This window comes from Pleurodeles waltl, chromosome 5 (assembly GCF_031143425.1).
Source record: "Pleurodeles waltl isolate 20211129_DDA chromosome 5, aPleWal1.hap1.20221129, whole genome shotgun sequence".
Taxonomy (NCBI): domain Eukaryota; kingdom Metazoa; phylum Chordata; class Amphibia; order Caudata; family Salamandridae; genus Pleurodeles; species Pleurodeles waltl.
Window position 1 is genome coordinate 10,618,269 of NC_090444.1, and position 14,265 is coordinate 10,632,533.

Below are 14,265 nucleotides of genomic sequence, written 5' to 3' on the forward strand. Positions count from 1 at the left end.
GTTGACCTGCCACATCTTATATTACTACAATTCTCGTTGATTCTGATCGTGACTGGTCGTGTGGGCATTCCTACATAACGCAACTGGCAAGAACATGTGATCACATAAATGCAATTATGTGTGTTACAATTGCTATGTTTGAAAAGATGCCATCTGCCAAAAGGGTGTAAATCTTGGGATTCTATACGAGTGGTCAGTGAACAAACATTACAGTTCCCACATGGGTGGTGACCTTGTACCGGTAGGAGTTGCCACAATGTCGTCTGTCTAGATTCTGATGTAGATGTCCTAGGACGAGTATGGATTACTATGTCTCTAATATTTTGCATCCTTTTGAACGCAAACAGGAGTTTTGGAATGACCTCAATGGTCTGCATTTCCCCAAGGAGCCCTGTCCTAAACTTAGGAGGGTAAGGAATTTTTATTGAGGTTTTTGTTATACCTAGCATGACAGCACATTTACACAGTGTCACAACACTATTTTGTGTCTATTGCACTTTGATTACACATACTATAGAGATATTTTATTGTTGTGTTTGTTTCTTTTTTGTCCACAGGTTCTCACCTATTTAGGCCTTGAGCTGTGTAGCTTTTGAAGTAAGTTACACTTGCTCTTTAAAATGTAGTTTAGGGCTTTTAATAGAGCTTAGGAGTTATGTGTTTTGGTCCTAATGAAGCGCCATATGATCCGTTTGGACCCTCAAGGCGTGAAACATATTGACCCTATATTCTATCTAGTAGGAAAGTGTCCCTGTTAGTTCCCTCTTTTTTGGATGATTAGAGTGGTGGAGCATTATTCCTTACCCACTCTTTTGTGGTTTTTAATCTTAACCAAGATCCTCAAATTCTAAATTAAACTATTTTTGTTGAGGTCCTTGAGACAATTTTATCTTATTCTTTTCCTCTCCTTCATTTCTAACAGTGGGTTTACCTTACTCCTACTGTATCTGTCACATCACACACTCTAAATTTAAGATCCCTGGCAAAGAGCCCCCCTGTGGGGCCCGTCAGATATTGCAGCACCAGTCTGACTAGAGCTAGCCCTATGATGAAGCATGACATCCATTGGATGTGTGAGGGCTCTTGCTTCTAATTTTAGAAGCATCTTGAGGACCCGTGTTCTTGTTCTTCTCTCTTTTAGGAACACTGTACCTTATTGGTTTTCATTATAATTAGGGTGGCTGTACACAGGACCTTGTTAAAACTCCCCGTCCCCCCATTGTTTGACTGGCTCATTTTTCCTGTCCTGGTCCTGCCCCAGGCTCCCTGATAGTATAAAGGAGTTTTTTGCAGCAGTTGCTTATGTTCCTTGTCATGACTGTGATGTTCTGTATTGCATGGTCCATTTACTGGAAAAGGCTCCATGTTGTATTATTTGTAAGGCTGTGTGATAATAGAAAGCATTCCCTGGATAAGAAGGGAGACGTCTTCTCTCCATGGATTTAGCACTGTAGTGTGTCATGGGAAGAGGGTCTCATTCACTGAACAAGGAACCCTCTCTGGCATTTTGGTTACTCCTTGAGCCCACACCCCTCGATAGAAGGAGATCACAGAAGTTTAGGATGCACTTACTCTGCCTGTTGCATCTTTGCAATGAAAGTGTAATCTAAACTTTCTTCAGCGCACTTATCTGTATGGACAATTAAATGTCTCTTTAAATGCCAATAGATTTTTGTAATGGACTATCCCTTTCACCTGATTCACTGTTTTCTTTTTCTTAATTTAACAGGTGAAATAAATGCAGTAATAAAAAAAAGTTAAAGCCATTAAACATCACTCGTGTAGGAAGTGATGTAAAAAAAAGTATACTTGGAAATCTCTTCCTTTGAAGGCTAATGCCTCTCCAAAGCAAAACAGCAGAAAACCCAAACTGGCCAATGAGGTCTGTACTTGGCTCTTAGGCATTAGATGATATACATTGAATACATAACACACTGACATTACGGAAGCAAGTCTGATGAGGTGCTCATTACGATGAAGAGCTAACATGGTATCAGGAAGAACACACAGGAGAGAACCTGTATGATTATCAAGAATGTGGCAAAACATTTATTAGACAGAGCAAGAGCGAGTGCCACTTCAGAAACATCATACTGGCGAAAAGCAATATTGATGGACTGAAAGTGTTCTTTGCAATGAAAGACGTAATGCAGCATCAGAGTGTCCACGTAGAGGAGAAACCATATAAATGTACAGAATGTAATAAAGTGTTCCAAAGGAAGAAGAATCTAAAACTGCATCATCAAATCCACGTTGGTGAGAAGCCATATGAATGTACAGAATGTGACAAGGCGTTTGTTACCAATCGACACCTAATGCAACATCAGAAAGTCCACACCGGGGAAAAACCATATGAATGCACAGAATGTGGAAAAGCGTTTATAACAAATGTAGAGTTGAAGCGACATCAAAAATTCCACACTGGAGAGAGACCTTTCAAGTGCACTGAATGTGAGAAGGCATTTTTTATAAAGTCACATCTAACACGACATCAGAAAGTCCACACCGGGGAGAAACCCTATGAATGTACAGAATGCAACAAGGCATTTTCTACCCATGGAAGCCTAACACAGCATCAGAAAGTCCACACTGGAGAGAAACCATATAAATGTACTGAATGTAACAAGGGATTCATTACTCATAGAAACCTAGCGCATCATCAGAAAGTCCACACTGGAGAGAAACCGTATGAATGCACTGAATGCGACAAGGCATTTATTACCCGTGGAAACCTAATGCAACATCAGAAAGTCCACACTGGAGAGAAACCGTATAAATGCACTGAATGTGAAAAGGGATTTATTACAAAGCAACAATTAATACACCACCTGATAGTTCACACTGGAAAGAAACCATATCAATGTGCTGAATGTGACAAAGCATTTATAACAAATGGAGAGCTGAAGCGACATAAAAAAGTCCACAGTGGCGAGAGACCATACCCATGTATGGACTGTGACCAATCATTTATAACAAATGGAGAGCTGAAGCAGCATCAAAAAGTCCACACTGGAGAGAGACCATGCCAATGTACAGAATGTGACCAAGCATTTATAACAAATGGAGCACTGAAGCGACATCAAAAAGTTCACACGGGAGAGAGACCATATCAATGTACAGAATGCGACAAAGCATTTATAACAAATGAAGAGCTGAAGCGACATCAAATAGTCCACACTGGGGAAAGGCCATTCAACTGCACTGATTGTGAGAAGGCATTTACTAGAAAGTCATATCTAGCCCAACATCAGAAAGTCCACACAGGGGAGAAACCATATGAATGTACTGAATGTAACATGGCATTTATTACAAGGCAAAGGTTAATATTACATCAGAAACTCCACACTGGGGAGAAACCGTATGAATGCACTGAATGTGACAAATCATTTAGAACAAATAGTGCTCTAAAACGACATCAGAAAATCCACACTGGGGAGAAACCATATGGCTGTACTGAATGTGACAAAACATTTATTGAAAAGAAAAGTTTAAAAATACATCAGAGAGTCCACACTGGGGAGAAGCCATATGGCTGTACTGAATGTGACAAAGCATTTACTGAAAAGAAAACTTTAAAAATACATCAGAAAGTCCACACTGGAGAGAAACCATATAAATGCACTGAATGTGACAAAGCATTTATAAGACGTGGAGAGCTGAAACGACATCAGAAAATCCACACTGGGGAGAAACCATATAGCTGTACAGAATGTGACAAAGCATTTATTGAAAAGAAAAGTTTAAAAATACATCTGAATGTCCACACTGGGGTGAGGCCATATGAATGTGACAAGGCATTTATTACAAGGTGACTTTTTATAATACATAAAAAATCCACGTGTGGGTGAAAAGCCATATGTATGTACAGAATGTGACAAGGCATTTATTACAAGACAATGTTTAATAATTTATCAGAAAATTCACACGGGAGAGAAACCCTATGAATGTACACAGTGTGACAAAGAATTTGTTAGAAAGCAAAATTTAATGCAACATCAGAAAGTTCATACAGGAGAGAAACATATTGATGTATTGAATACCACAATTCACTCATAACAAATGGAAAACTGAAGCATCATCAGAAAATCCACATGGAGAGAAATCCTATGTGCGTATTGAATGTAATAAAGTCTTCCACAGGAAGAATAAACTAATGCAGCATCAACAAGTCTACACGAGGGGGAAACCATATTAATGTACAAAATGCACCAAGGGATTTATTGCAAAGGAAATTTTTAAATGACATCAGAATGTTCAACAGAAGAGCGGCTATATAAATGTATTGAATGTGACAATGCATTCATAAGAAATGGAGAGCTAAGGCAACATCGAAAGTCCACACTGAAGACTGCACTGAACGTGGCAAGGCATTTATTAGCAAGGGAGAGTTAAAACAACATCAGAAAGCCCCCACTGGGAACAACCTGTATGAATGTATAGAATGTGACAAGGCATTTAACCGAAGGGAACGATCAATGTTTGATCAGAAAGTCCACACCGGGGAGAAACCGTATTACTGCACTTACTGTGACAAGACAATTGTTAAAAAAGCACTGTAACACGAACTCAGAAAGTTCACCCAGGATAGAAATGATATGACTGTACTGAATGCAACAAAACAGTTATTAGAAAGGCACAGCTAATGTGCCATCAAATACCCTCCCCAACCTGTTGATAAAGCTGTAAAAAGTCTGGGGGTGTGGCTTGATAAAACATTTACAGCGGAAACTGGGCCATTAAACTCTTGGCCGGTGGTTTTGGGATCTTGCGCGTGCTGCGTAAGATTTTTCCGCTACTTTCTCAGATGGCGAGGAGGCTGGTAGTCCAGGCTCTGATTCTTTCTCACCTTGAATACTGCAATTCACTTTACCTGGGCACGACTAGGGCAGCCACTCGGAAATTACAAGTGGTGCACAATGCTGTGGCATGCATCTGACTTGCATTTCTCAGGCTTGAGTCAGCCAGAAATGGTCTAACAACTCTTCACTGGGTACCGGTCATCCAGAGAATTGAAGTTAAATCATTCTGTACTGCCCTAGAGCTCTACGTGCTTGCAGTCCAACCAATCCTGCTTCAGTTGGCTAAACCCCTATACGACAAACAGGCCACTCAGATCTTCAAATTCACACTTGGACACTGTTCCTTCTGTTAAAAGAGCCAGAAGCGGCGGACTGTCTTTTAGTTCTAATGTAACAAAGCTTTAGAACTCTCTTCCCCTGGCCATCCGATCCATTGATAATGATTTGGAGTTTCTGAAGGTTCTCAAGACCTTCCTCATTAAAAACTGAATTCCAATAGGTTTCTCTGATCTTGGCGGGGCATTTCTTTTCCTCAGCCCGTGCTGGGATGCCTACGGGTCGCCACACGCTCTATTAATCCTGTAACATAACATGTAAGTCCACACAGGGGAGAAAGTCATGACATGAAGTACGCATATCACAGCAAATGTGTCCAGGCATTAGTCAAAACAGAAAGACCTAACACAACATCAAAAAGCCCATGCTAGAGAGAAGCTAAATACCTGTACTGAAAGTGACAATTGTTTGTCAGGGGCCAGCTAATACACTAACAGTAATTCAAAAGAGAGGAGAAAGTCCTCACGGTGGAGAATGCATATCACTGCACTCATTGTAGCAAGGTTTCCTTTACAGAGGCAAAACAAATGCAACATTAAACAGTCATTACTACTGGAATACCTGTCCTCCACACAGGAACGACACATAGGAATATACTGAATGTGACAAAGGGTTGTATGACGCAGCCACACATGCCTTTGCAACGCATCCTCAACACATATGCCTTTACATTGCATGTCTTTACCATGCAAAATGAAGAAAATGTATGTATGTCACAGGTAAGTATAGAACTTAAAATATAGTGTGTGTGTATATCTATATCCATAATGTATATATATATATGAAATGAAATCTATATACATAATCTATAAATATATATATGAAATGAAATGTAGATTTATATAGCGTGGCTTATCACCCGCCAGGGGCACAAGGTGATTAAGTGATTTGCCCAGAATCACAGGACATTTCACTGACGCCAGGGCTCGATCCCGGATCTTCAGCTCGGGGGGGGGGGAGGGCGGTTGCTCGGACTGCTGTGCTACATCCTCAAGGTAGTTATAGTTAGGACCTAGTTTCTGTAGGAAAATCATTTTTTTACATGGTTGTTGTATCTTGGGCGCCATTTGACAAATCTTCATGACATTTTCCAAAATAAGGTGTCCTCTAGGGTCTTGTACATGGAAGGTTTCGGGGAGATTCATCAAGCGGGGGTCATAAAAAAGGGTGGGGGGCTAATACGTGTGTTTGCTGTGTTAATTCCTATAGGTATTTTGAACACGACTACAGCCCAAACTTATAGACTGAATTACACCACATTTGGCAGAAAGGTAGCTCTTGGTCCAGAAAGCAAACTTTTTGTTATTTAGTTTAAATCTGTCCAGTTGTTTTCAAGATATTAAAGGAAAAAGAAATGTGTATTTTTTAGAAGAGCTAAGCACAGATCTCATGGTGAGATCAACCAGGAAGTGCTGGGACCCAAACTGGGACCTATGTACACAATAGCACATATTGAATTGTATTGTAGTGAATGACCACTTTTGAGGGTCACAAAAAGGAGAACATATAAAGGGTGATTATAGATTTTTGTTACGATCATTCATTGGCCATATCATATTAATTTTAGGAATTGTGGTGTGTTCTAAGTTCATTTTTTCCATATGAAAAGGCCTTCTGGGATTTCATGAATCATGTTTGATTAAAAAGAAAAACAGTTTCTCATGATTCTTCCATAGAGGTTATGGAAGGTGCTCCAGAAACTAAAACAAGAGCATATTTTCTGTAAATTCACACTATCTTTTGCAGCCATATGAGTTTGAAGTCAGACATTCTCTGTAAAACATGTACTTCCAATAGTAGCAGCCTGCCATTTGGTTCCTCTGTGTTCTACTGCAGCCTTCCAGAGTGTTCAAAAGAACAACTAAAGCTAAATTTATTTCTTATAAAAAAAGAATGGCACACCTTAAGCCATCTTGATCGAATCAAACTGGTAAAACGTAAAACACTTAATTTAGAAATAAATAAAATGACAGGCTTCTTTTTGTCATAGAACATATGATACTGTAGAAAGAAAAATTAGGACACATTTTACTTAAGTTCTCAAATATCTTTCTCTTCCGTTTCATTAAAACATTGTGACATGCAGACCGAAACATGCACTTTCAACACTAGCAGCAGACTGCCAGTTAACTCCCTCGTGATCAGCAGCTTTACTGCAGTGTTCTGATGAGCAACTAGAGTGCTAACTTTCTGAATTTATGTGAAAAGAGTGGCATGGGCTGAAATCCATCTTGATGGAAACGAAGTGGAAAACTAGAATCATTTTCGACCGAAGGAACTTTAGTAACTGAGGAAATTGGGGAGCTTCACAACAAATAAGTCTCCAAAGATGCCCTTCAGAGAAAAAAGAGCACAAATGTACCCCAAGAATAGCCCAATGACAGAAGTGTGCAACAAACTTAATTTGTTTTTTTTAACAGTTTTATGTAGAGCAAACATGACCTGAAGGTATTGGAGTTCTTTACAAGTGCATCAGTTACTTTACACAAAAACACATTGATTTTGGTTTTAGGCATGGGGAGATTAAAGCCCTCATTATAACAATGGCGGTAAAAAACGCCTACCGCCGCGGCAACAGTCACCAAAAGACCGTCGGTGTGGCTACCAGCCATCTACCATAATATGACCACAGCTGGATTTCCGCCAGAAGGATTGCGGCAATCCGGCTGTGGCCATGCCGGCGGATAGCGTTAAGGTAGACCACCGCGGGCCGTATTATGAGAATAAATATTGCCTGGCGGTGTTCTGCTGGCATACCCTGCTGTTGGCAGCAGCGCCCCGTCCCTTCTCCTGCCGGAGGACCACCTGGACACAGGTAAGTGGGTGCTCCGACAGGGGAGGGGGGGTATTGTGTGTGTGTATGCCTGTGCATGTGTGTATGCGGGTGTGTGTTGCATGTTGTATGTGTGCGCATATTTTGGGGTGTGAGTGCGTGTATGTTGAGTTGTGTGAATGCATGTCTGTGTGTACATATGTAGTGTGTGTGTGTGTGTGTGCATGGATGAATGTGGGAATGGGTGTGTGTATGCGTGTGTGCATATGTGAAGGGAGGGGCAGGTATGAAGGGGATCTGGAGAGGAAGGGGGGTAACCTGTGGAGGGGGAGAGGGTTGGGAAAGACCCCTATAAGTGATGGGGAATGGATTCCCTGTCACTGATAGGCGGGGTCATAATCCTGCAGGCGGGCAAGTGACGGCCGGTGGGCTGGAGATTGAAGTCTCCAGCCCAGTGGCCGTTACCTCCATGGCGGTCGGTGTGGTACATTGGCGGTCTGGCTTCAGCCAAACCGCCAATGTTATAATATAGAGGAAAGTACCGCCAGCCTGTTGGCAGCACTTTCCTCCATATTACCGCCGACCGCCGGGGTCATAATGATACCCCTAAGCGATTTTCCCAGAATCACAGGATGTTGAGCTGATGCCGAAACTTGAACATTTTTCCCCCATTGCAAAGTCTGCGCCTCTGGACATAATGCCACTTCCTCTCCCCTAAGTGTACCATATAATCAAGTGATAACTGGATAAAAAAAACACAACGATAGCAAATAGTTTAAAAGTGCTTTGTTGCTATTTGAGATCTCAGAAAATGTCCTCATTTTAGTTTTTTAGAGCTCTAACCATAATTTGTATGGGAATAAGACCCTCTCATTTTTATAACTTGCTTTATGTATTAGTTTTGATTACATCAATATGACGCCAGACATGCCACACTTTTGTAATAATAAATACCACAAAATAAAGAATGTTAGCAATCTATTAGAATAATGTTGGGAGGCAGAGGTCAGGGGCACGGAGTTGAATAGAGGGCAGGGAGGAGGGTGCAGAGGAAAAAAAGGGGACTGCGCTAGACAGGCGGGAGGGGTAGTGACAGCACACTGAATCATGGAGGGCAGGGGCAAAAAAAACAACCACACAGGACAGGCAAGAGAGGCTGTGGCAATATAACAGACAACTGAGGACAGAAGGAAGAGGCAGTGGCAGTACAACCATAGATGCCAACATACCAAATTCAGGCAGGAGACTCCTGATGTTTTTAAGCCCAAAAGGGCTTTATTTTAACCTGCCTAAAATCTCTTCTTTTTCAATATGTCAATGAGGAAAATCAATTCCACGTGTACCTAGTCACTCTCAGTACAGCCATTTACACAACCAGGGTGTGTGAGTGGGTGTTTAAGTGGTTGTATTGGTGAGTTAGTGGCTCTCAGAGGCTGTATGGGTGAGTGACTGGGTGTGAGAGTGGTTGTATGGGTGAATAAGTGGGTGTGTGAGTGGCTGTGAGGAGGTTTATGGGAAGTGAGTGGCTGTGTGAGTGGCTGTATTGGCAAGTTGGGTGTGTGAGTGGCATGGATCAGTGAGTGTGTTTGTGAGTACTTGTATGTGTGTGTGAGTGGTTATGTGGGTGTGAGTGGATCCATAGATGTCATGAGTGATGCCATGAATTATGTCCCTGACCATGTCATGAGTGATGTAACACCCTAAAACCACCCTTGTCACACCAATACCCCTACCCACCCTAAACATATGAATGTCACCAAATACCCATGCCCACATCTAAATCCTAATATACTTACCTGCAAAATACTTACATTTTCATTGTGAAGACATATGCATGGGAAAGGCATATGCTCTGTTAAGGGTGTGTGGTAATTGTATTGTGTGGTAACTGGTGAGTTGTGAAGGTCAGTTCCTGTGACAGAGCAATTATTACAAATGGGCTAGTAATGCAACATCTGGAAAATCCACCGCGGGAAGAAACTGAAGCAATAAATGCGACCTGGTGCTGTTCACGTAGTCCATATTGGCAGAAACAACTTTTTCTTGCAAAGTGTTTTTTCACAGGCGGAACCTAATGTGTCAACATGCATTCCATGGTGAAACTGTCCTCAGTGCGACTAGACATTCATTACAAAGGAATAGCTAACGCTTGATCAGAAATGATCTGCCTATTTACTCAGTTATGTGAGATTTGACTGCAAGGCCTTTTAGGGCTCATCCACAGTTTTGGAGAAATTTGTAATAATAAAGTTCAGAGCGTTTCTTATCCAGGATCTTATCTTCAAGCTGTTTATGGTTAGCATTTTATTTCTCTCATTAACAATACTGCCCAGGAAAGGACAGGTGAAGTTTTGGTGTTGGTATGAAGTGAGATGCCACTGGACTTGGAGGTTTGCAGCCTTGAAGTATGTGTACATCAGGTTTATGCTTTAATGGTGGACAGGAGCTGCCACCATTATACAGACACTGCAGGACAGTTTGCTGGACAACCTGTGAATAAGAGGCCTCTAGCTAGAACAGTGATTACAATCTCATGTATCACATGTAGGCAACAATTGTATTATTTCTACTTCTGTACAGTGTATTTTATAACATGCTGATCTGTAATAAAATAAACTTCTGCTGAAAGTACAGACTCAATGATAATTGAACACTAAAATGTATTAATGTGAAGATCTTTTTATATGTCATATACAATATAGAAAAAGGAGAAAATAGTTACTTGTCATATAACAGTGAACAAGTAAATTACAGAAATAAGCATAAACATGGTAAACAAACTAAAATGAATGCACTGTCTGACAAATACAACCCAAAAAGTAGGAAATATCTGGAATAGTAATAAGCCCATTGAAGCACAAACCTTATGGTGTTAAGTAGTGTAAGAGCTTAACAAGCATCTTGAGCCCTCCATAAGGGCGGATGTATAATAAAAGGGTGAGAGAAAAGAAACCTCTATTGTAAGCAGGGGAACCAGAAAATGTAAGAGAAACTTATAACTTTAAGGGTAGCAAGGGGGAGGGTGCATGAATGGGAGCGAAAAGTGGTCATTCAGGAGAGATCGTGGGCTGGGGATACGGGGAGTACGGTGTGATCGAGTTGAGGCCTACAGGAGCTCTCAGGCCTACCATTCTTAACTTCAAGGAGAGGTGGGGAGATAACACCTCTGATCTGGCATGGGGACTTATGAGCAGCACAGTGGACCAGGGTGAAAGGGGGGAAGAGTTGTCTACAGTCAGCTCCTTAAACTGCTTTGGGGCTTCGGCAGAGTCGTTGGGCTTCCTCCCAATGTAGCGCAGTGCTTTCTGCTCCCCCCCCAAGCCCCAATGGATAAACGATCTGTGTCATTGGAGAGATGTCAGTGTATGGTGAGAAGTTGCTTAGCTAGCAGGAGAGCAAGATTGGCAAAGCATGCCCGCACTTTCTGATTCTTCCCCTTAGGGAAGATACCAAAGACTGTGGCGTCTCAAGAATTCAGCGTTGTGAGTTATGTAACAGTGTTCAGTGTGGTAATTATTGCATGCCAGTAGTTGGCTATGCTGGGACAGGACCAAAGCATGTTGGAGGTCGGCTGCGGGGGCCTGGCACGTACGACAGGTGAGACTGGCCCCACAGAGCATACAGCTCAACCGAGGGGGTGTGAGATACACTTAGTGCAACCCCATTTATTGAATATTTTTGAAGCATACATTTAATGAAATTGCTTGATGGGTGGTGACTTCAGTGCTCTAGCCTATTTGGTGTTGTGTAACAGTTGCTCCAAATCTTCTTCCCAGACCTGATGAAGATGCGTTGAAGGGATCCCTGTATGCTCCCTATGTGATTTATAGAGCAATGTTACTAGGTGACACCCCCTCATATAGTGTATAAAGTGTGTACCACAGTATGAGTGGGGGGGTGGTTGCCCACTGCACCCCCACTGAGTTCAGATCATTGCAAGGAGCTGCCCTTGTAATAGAAATTGGTCCGGGGGGATGGCATAATCCAATCGTAGCTGATCAGATGTCCTGAGATGGGCGTCTTGGAAGAAACCACCCACTGTATCAAGAGAGCGATTGTGTCACGCTGTCAGTTGGTTGGCTGTAAAGTGTCCCAGGGATCCTGGGAGATCCTGGAGAGTGATAACTGGGCAGTAGTGGAGTACCCATCTGGTGAGTTGGGTGACTCTTGTGAGGTACTTCCAGGCCGCCCACACATAAACGAGCCAGGGGCAGTGGAAGTTAACAGTAGGGAACTGTAGTTGGCAGAGAATATGCAGGGGAAGAGGCCCGTCTCAGCACTCATCTCATATAAGTTCACACCTGCCAAACACTGGGATACCCACTGAAGCTGTGTTGGCAGGTAGTAGGACTGAAAATATGGGCACCCAAATCTATCCTGTCCCACAGGTTACTAGTTTATTACTGGCCACCCTGTGTCATTTACTATCCCACAGTAAAGCCCCCAACATCTGATCTAGGACCTGAAAGAATTGTCTTTTGAGGGAATACCAGTACCTTGATGAACTAGAGAAGGCGGGAGAGGACAATCATCTGAAAAAGTGTGATGTTGCCTGTGAGGGCGAGTGGCAATCGCTTCAGAAGCATGTTTGGGACGTGAGGGCCGTAAACTCTCAGTGCAAGTTGCCCTCAAATAGATCCTGCTGCAGATGATATAATCTAATGCAAAAGTACCTGACCACCACAGTCATTCAGGTTAAAGGCTCTCCACCTAGGCTTATGGCCTTTGGGGGTGCATCACAAAGCACTGCACAACACCAGACCAGAATACCTCAACAGACGGCTCTCCTACACCCTGACCCGAAATCTCCGCTCTGCCAACCTCGCCCTTGCAACCGTCCGCAGAACTACAACCGGTGATAGATCATTCTCGCACCTTGCCGCCAAAACGTGGAACACTCTTCCCACCCACCTGCGCCAGACCAAAGACCTCCTTACCTTCAGGAAACTTCTTAAGATCTGGCTATTCGAGCAGTAGCAGCACCCCTCTCACCTCTTCCTCCCCCCTTCCTCAGTGCCTTGAGACCCTCACAAGTCAGTAGTACGAGTTACAGGTTCCTGATTGATTGATTGATCCCGCCGGAAAGGAAAAACACATTGTAGGAAGTTGATTCTGTATATACTATCTCAAAGTGAGAGATAGTGTGCACAGAGTCCAAGGATTCCCCTTAGAGGTTGATAGTGTCAAAATTAGATAATACTAATGCTCTATTTTGTGGTAGTGTGGTCGAGCAGTAGGCTTATCAGAGGGTAGTGTTAAGCATTTGTTGTACACACACAGGCAATAAATGAGGAACACACACTCAAAGACTTAACTCCAGGCCAATAGGTTTTTATATAGAAAAATATATTTTCTTAATTTATTTTTGGAACCTCAAGATTCAAATTTGAGGTAAGTACATAAAATGCAAGGTACTTCACACAGGTAAGTATAGAACTTTGATTTAAAACAGTAGTACACACAGTTTGGGTTAAAATGGCAAATAGCTATTTTAAAAGTGGACACTGCAAAAAATCACCAGTTCCTGGGGGAGGGAAGTAAACGTTAGTTTCTCAGGTAAGTAAAGCACTTACACAGTGAGTCTCCTGGGCATAGGCAGCCCACCGTTGACTCTGTATATACTATCTCAAAGCGAGAGATAGTGTGCACAGAGTCCAAGGGTTCCCCTTAGAGGTTGATAGTGGCAAAATTAGATAATACTAATGCTCTATTTTGTGGTAGTGTGGTCGAGCAGTAGGCTTATCAGAGGATAGTATTAAGCATTTGTTGTACACACACAGGCAATAAATGAGGAACACACACTCAAAGACTTAACTCCAGGCCAATAGATTTTTATATAGAAAAATATCTTTTCTTAATTTATTTTTGGAACCACAAGATTCAAATTTGAGGAAAGTACATAAAATGCAAGGTACTTCACACAGGTAAGTATAGAACTTTGATTTAAAACAGTAGTACACACAGTTTGGGTTAAAATGGCAAATAGCTATTTTAAAAGTGGACACTGCAAAAAATCACCAGTTCCTGGGGGAGGGAAGTAAACGTTAGTTTCTCAGGTAAGTAAAGCACTTACACAGTCAGTCTCCTGGACATAGGCAGCCCAACGTTGGGGGGTTCAAGGCAACCCCAAAGCCACAACACCAGCAACACAGGGCCGGTCAGTTGCAGAGGTCAAAGGAGGGCCCAAACACAAAGGCGGCTATGGAGAACAGGGGTGCTCTGGTTCTTGTCTGCTAGCCGGTAAGTACCTGCGTCCTCGGGGAGCAGACCAGGGGGGTTTTGTAGAGCACTGGGGGGACACACACAAGCACACAAAACACACCCTCAGCGGCACAGGGGTGGCCGGGTGCAGTGTGC

At 42.4% G+C, this 14,265-nt stretch overlaps 1 protein-coding gene across 1 annotated transcript in view; it reads left to right on the forward strand.

Moving 5' to 3' along the window:
- Nucleotides 1-10,525, forward strand: part of LOC138295256 (zinc finger protein 420-like) — a 28,795-nt gene extending 18,270 nt beyond the window's left edge. Inside the window, exon 2 of the mRNA XM_069233449.1 lies at nucleotides 1,730-10,525. Coding sequence (XP_069089550.1) covers nucleotides 2,136-3,812 — 1,677 coding nt within the window. The 5' untranslated portion in view covers nucleotides 1,730-2,135 and the 3' untranslated portion in view covers nucleotides 3,813-10,525. The remainder of the gene's footprint in view (nucleotides 1-1,729) is intronic.
- Nucleotides 10,526-14,265: the final 3,740 nt, after the last annotated feature.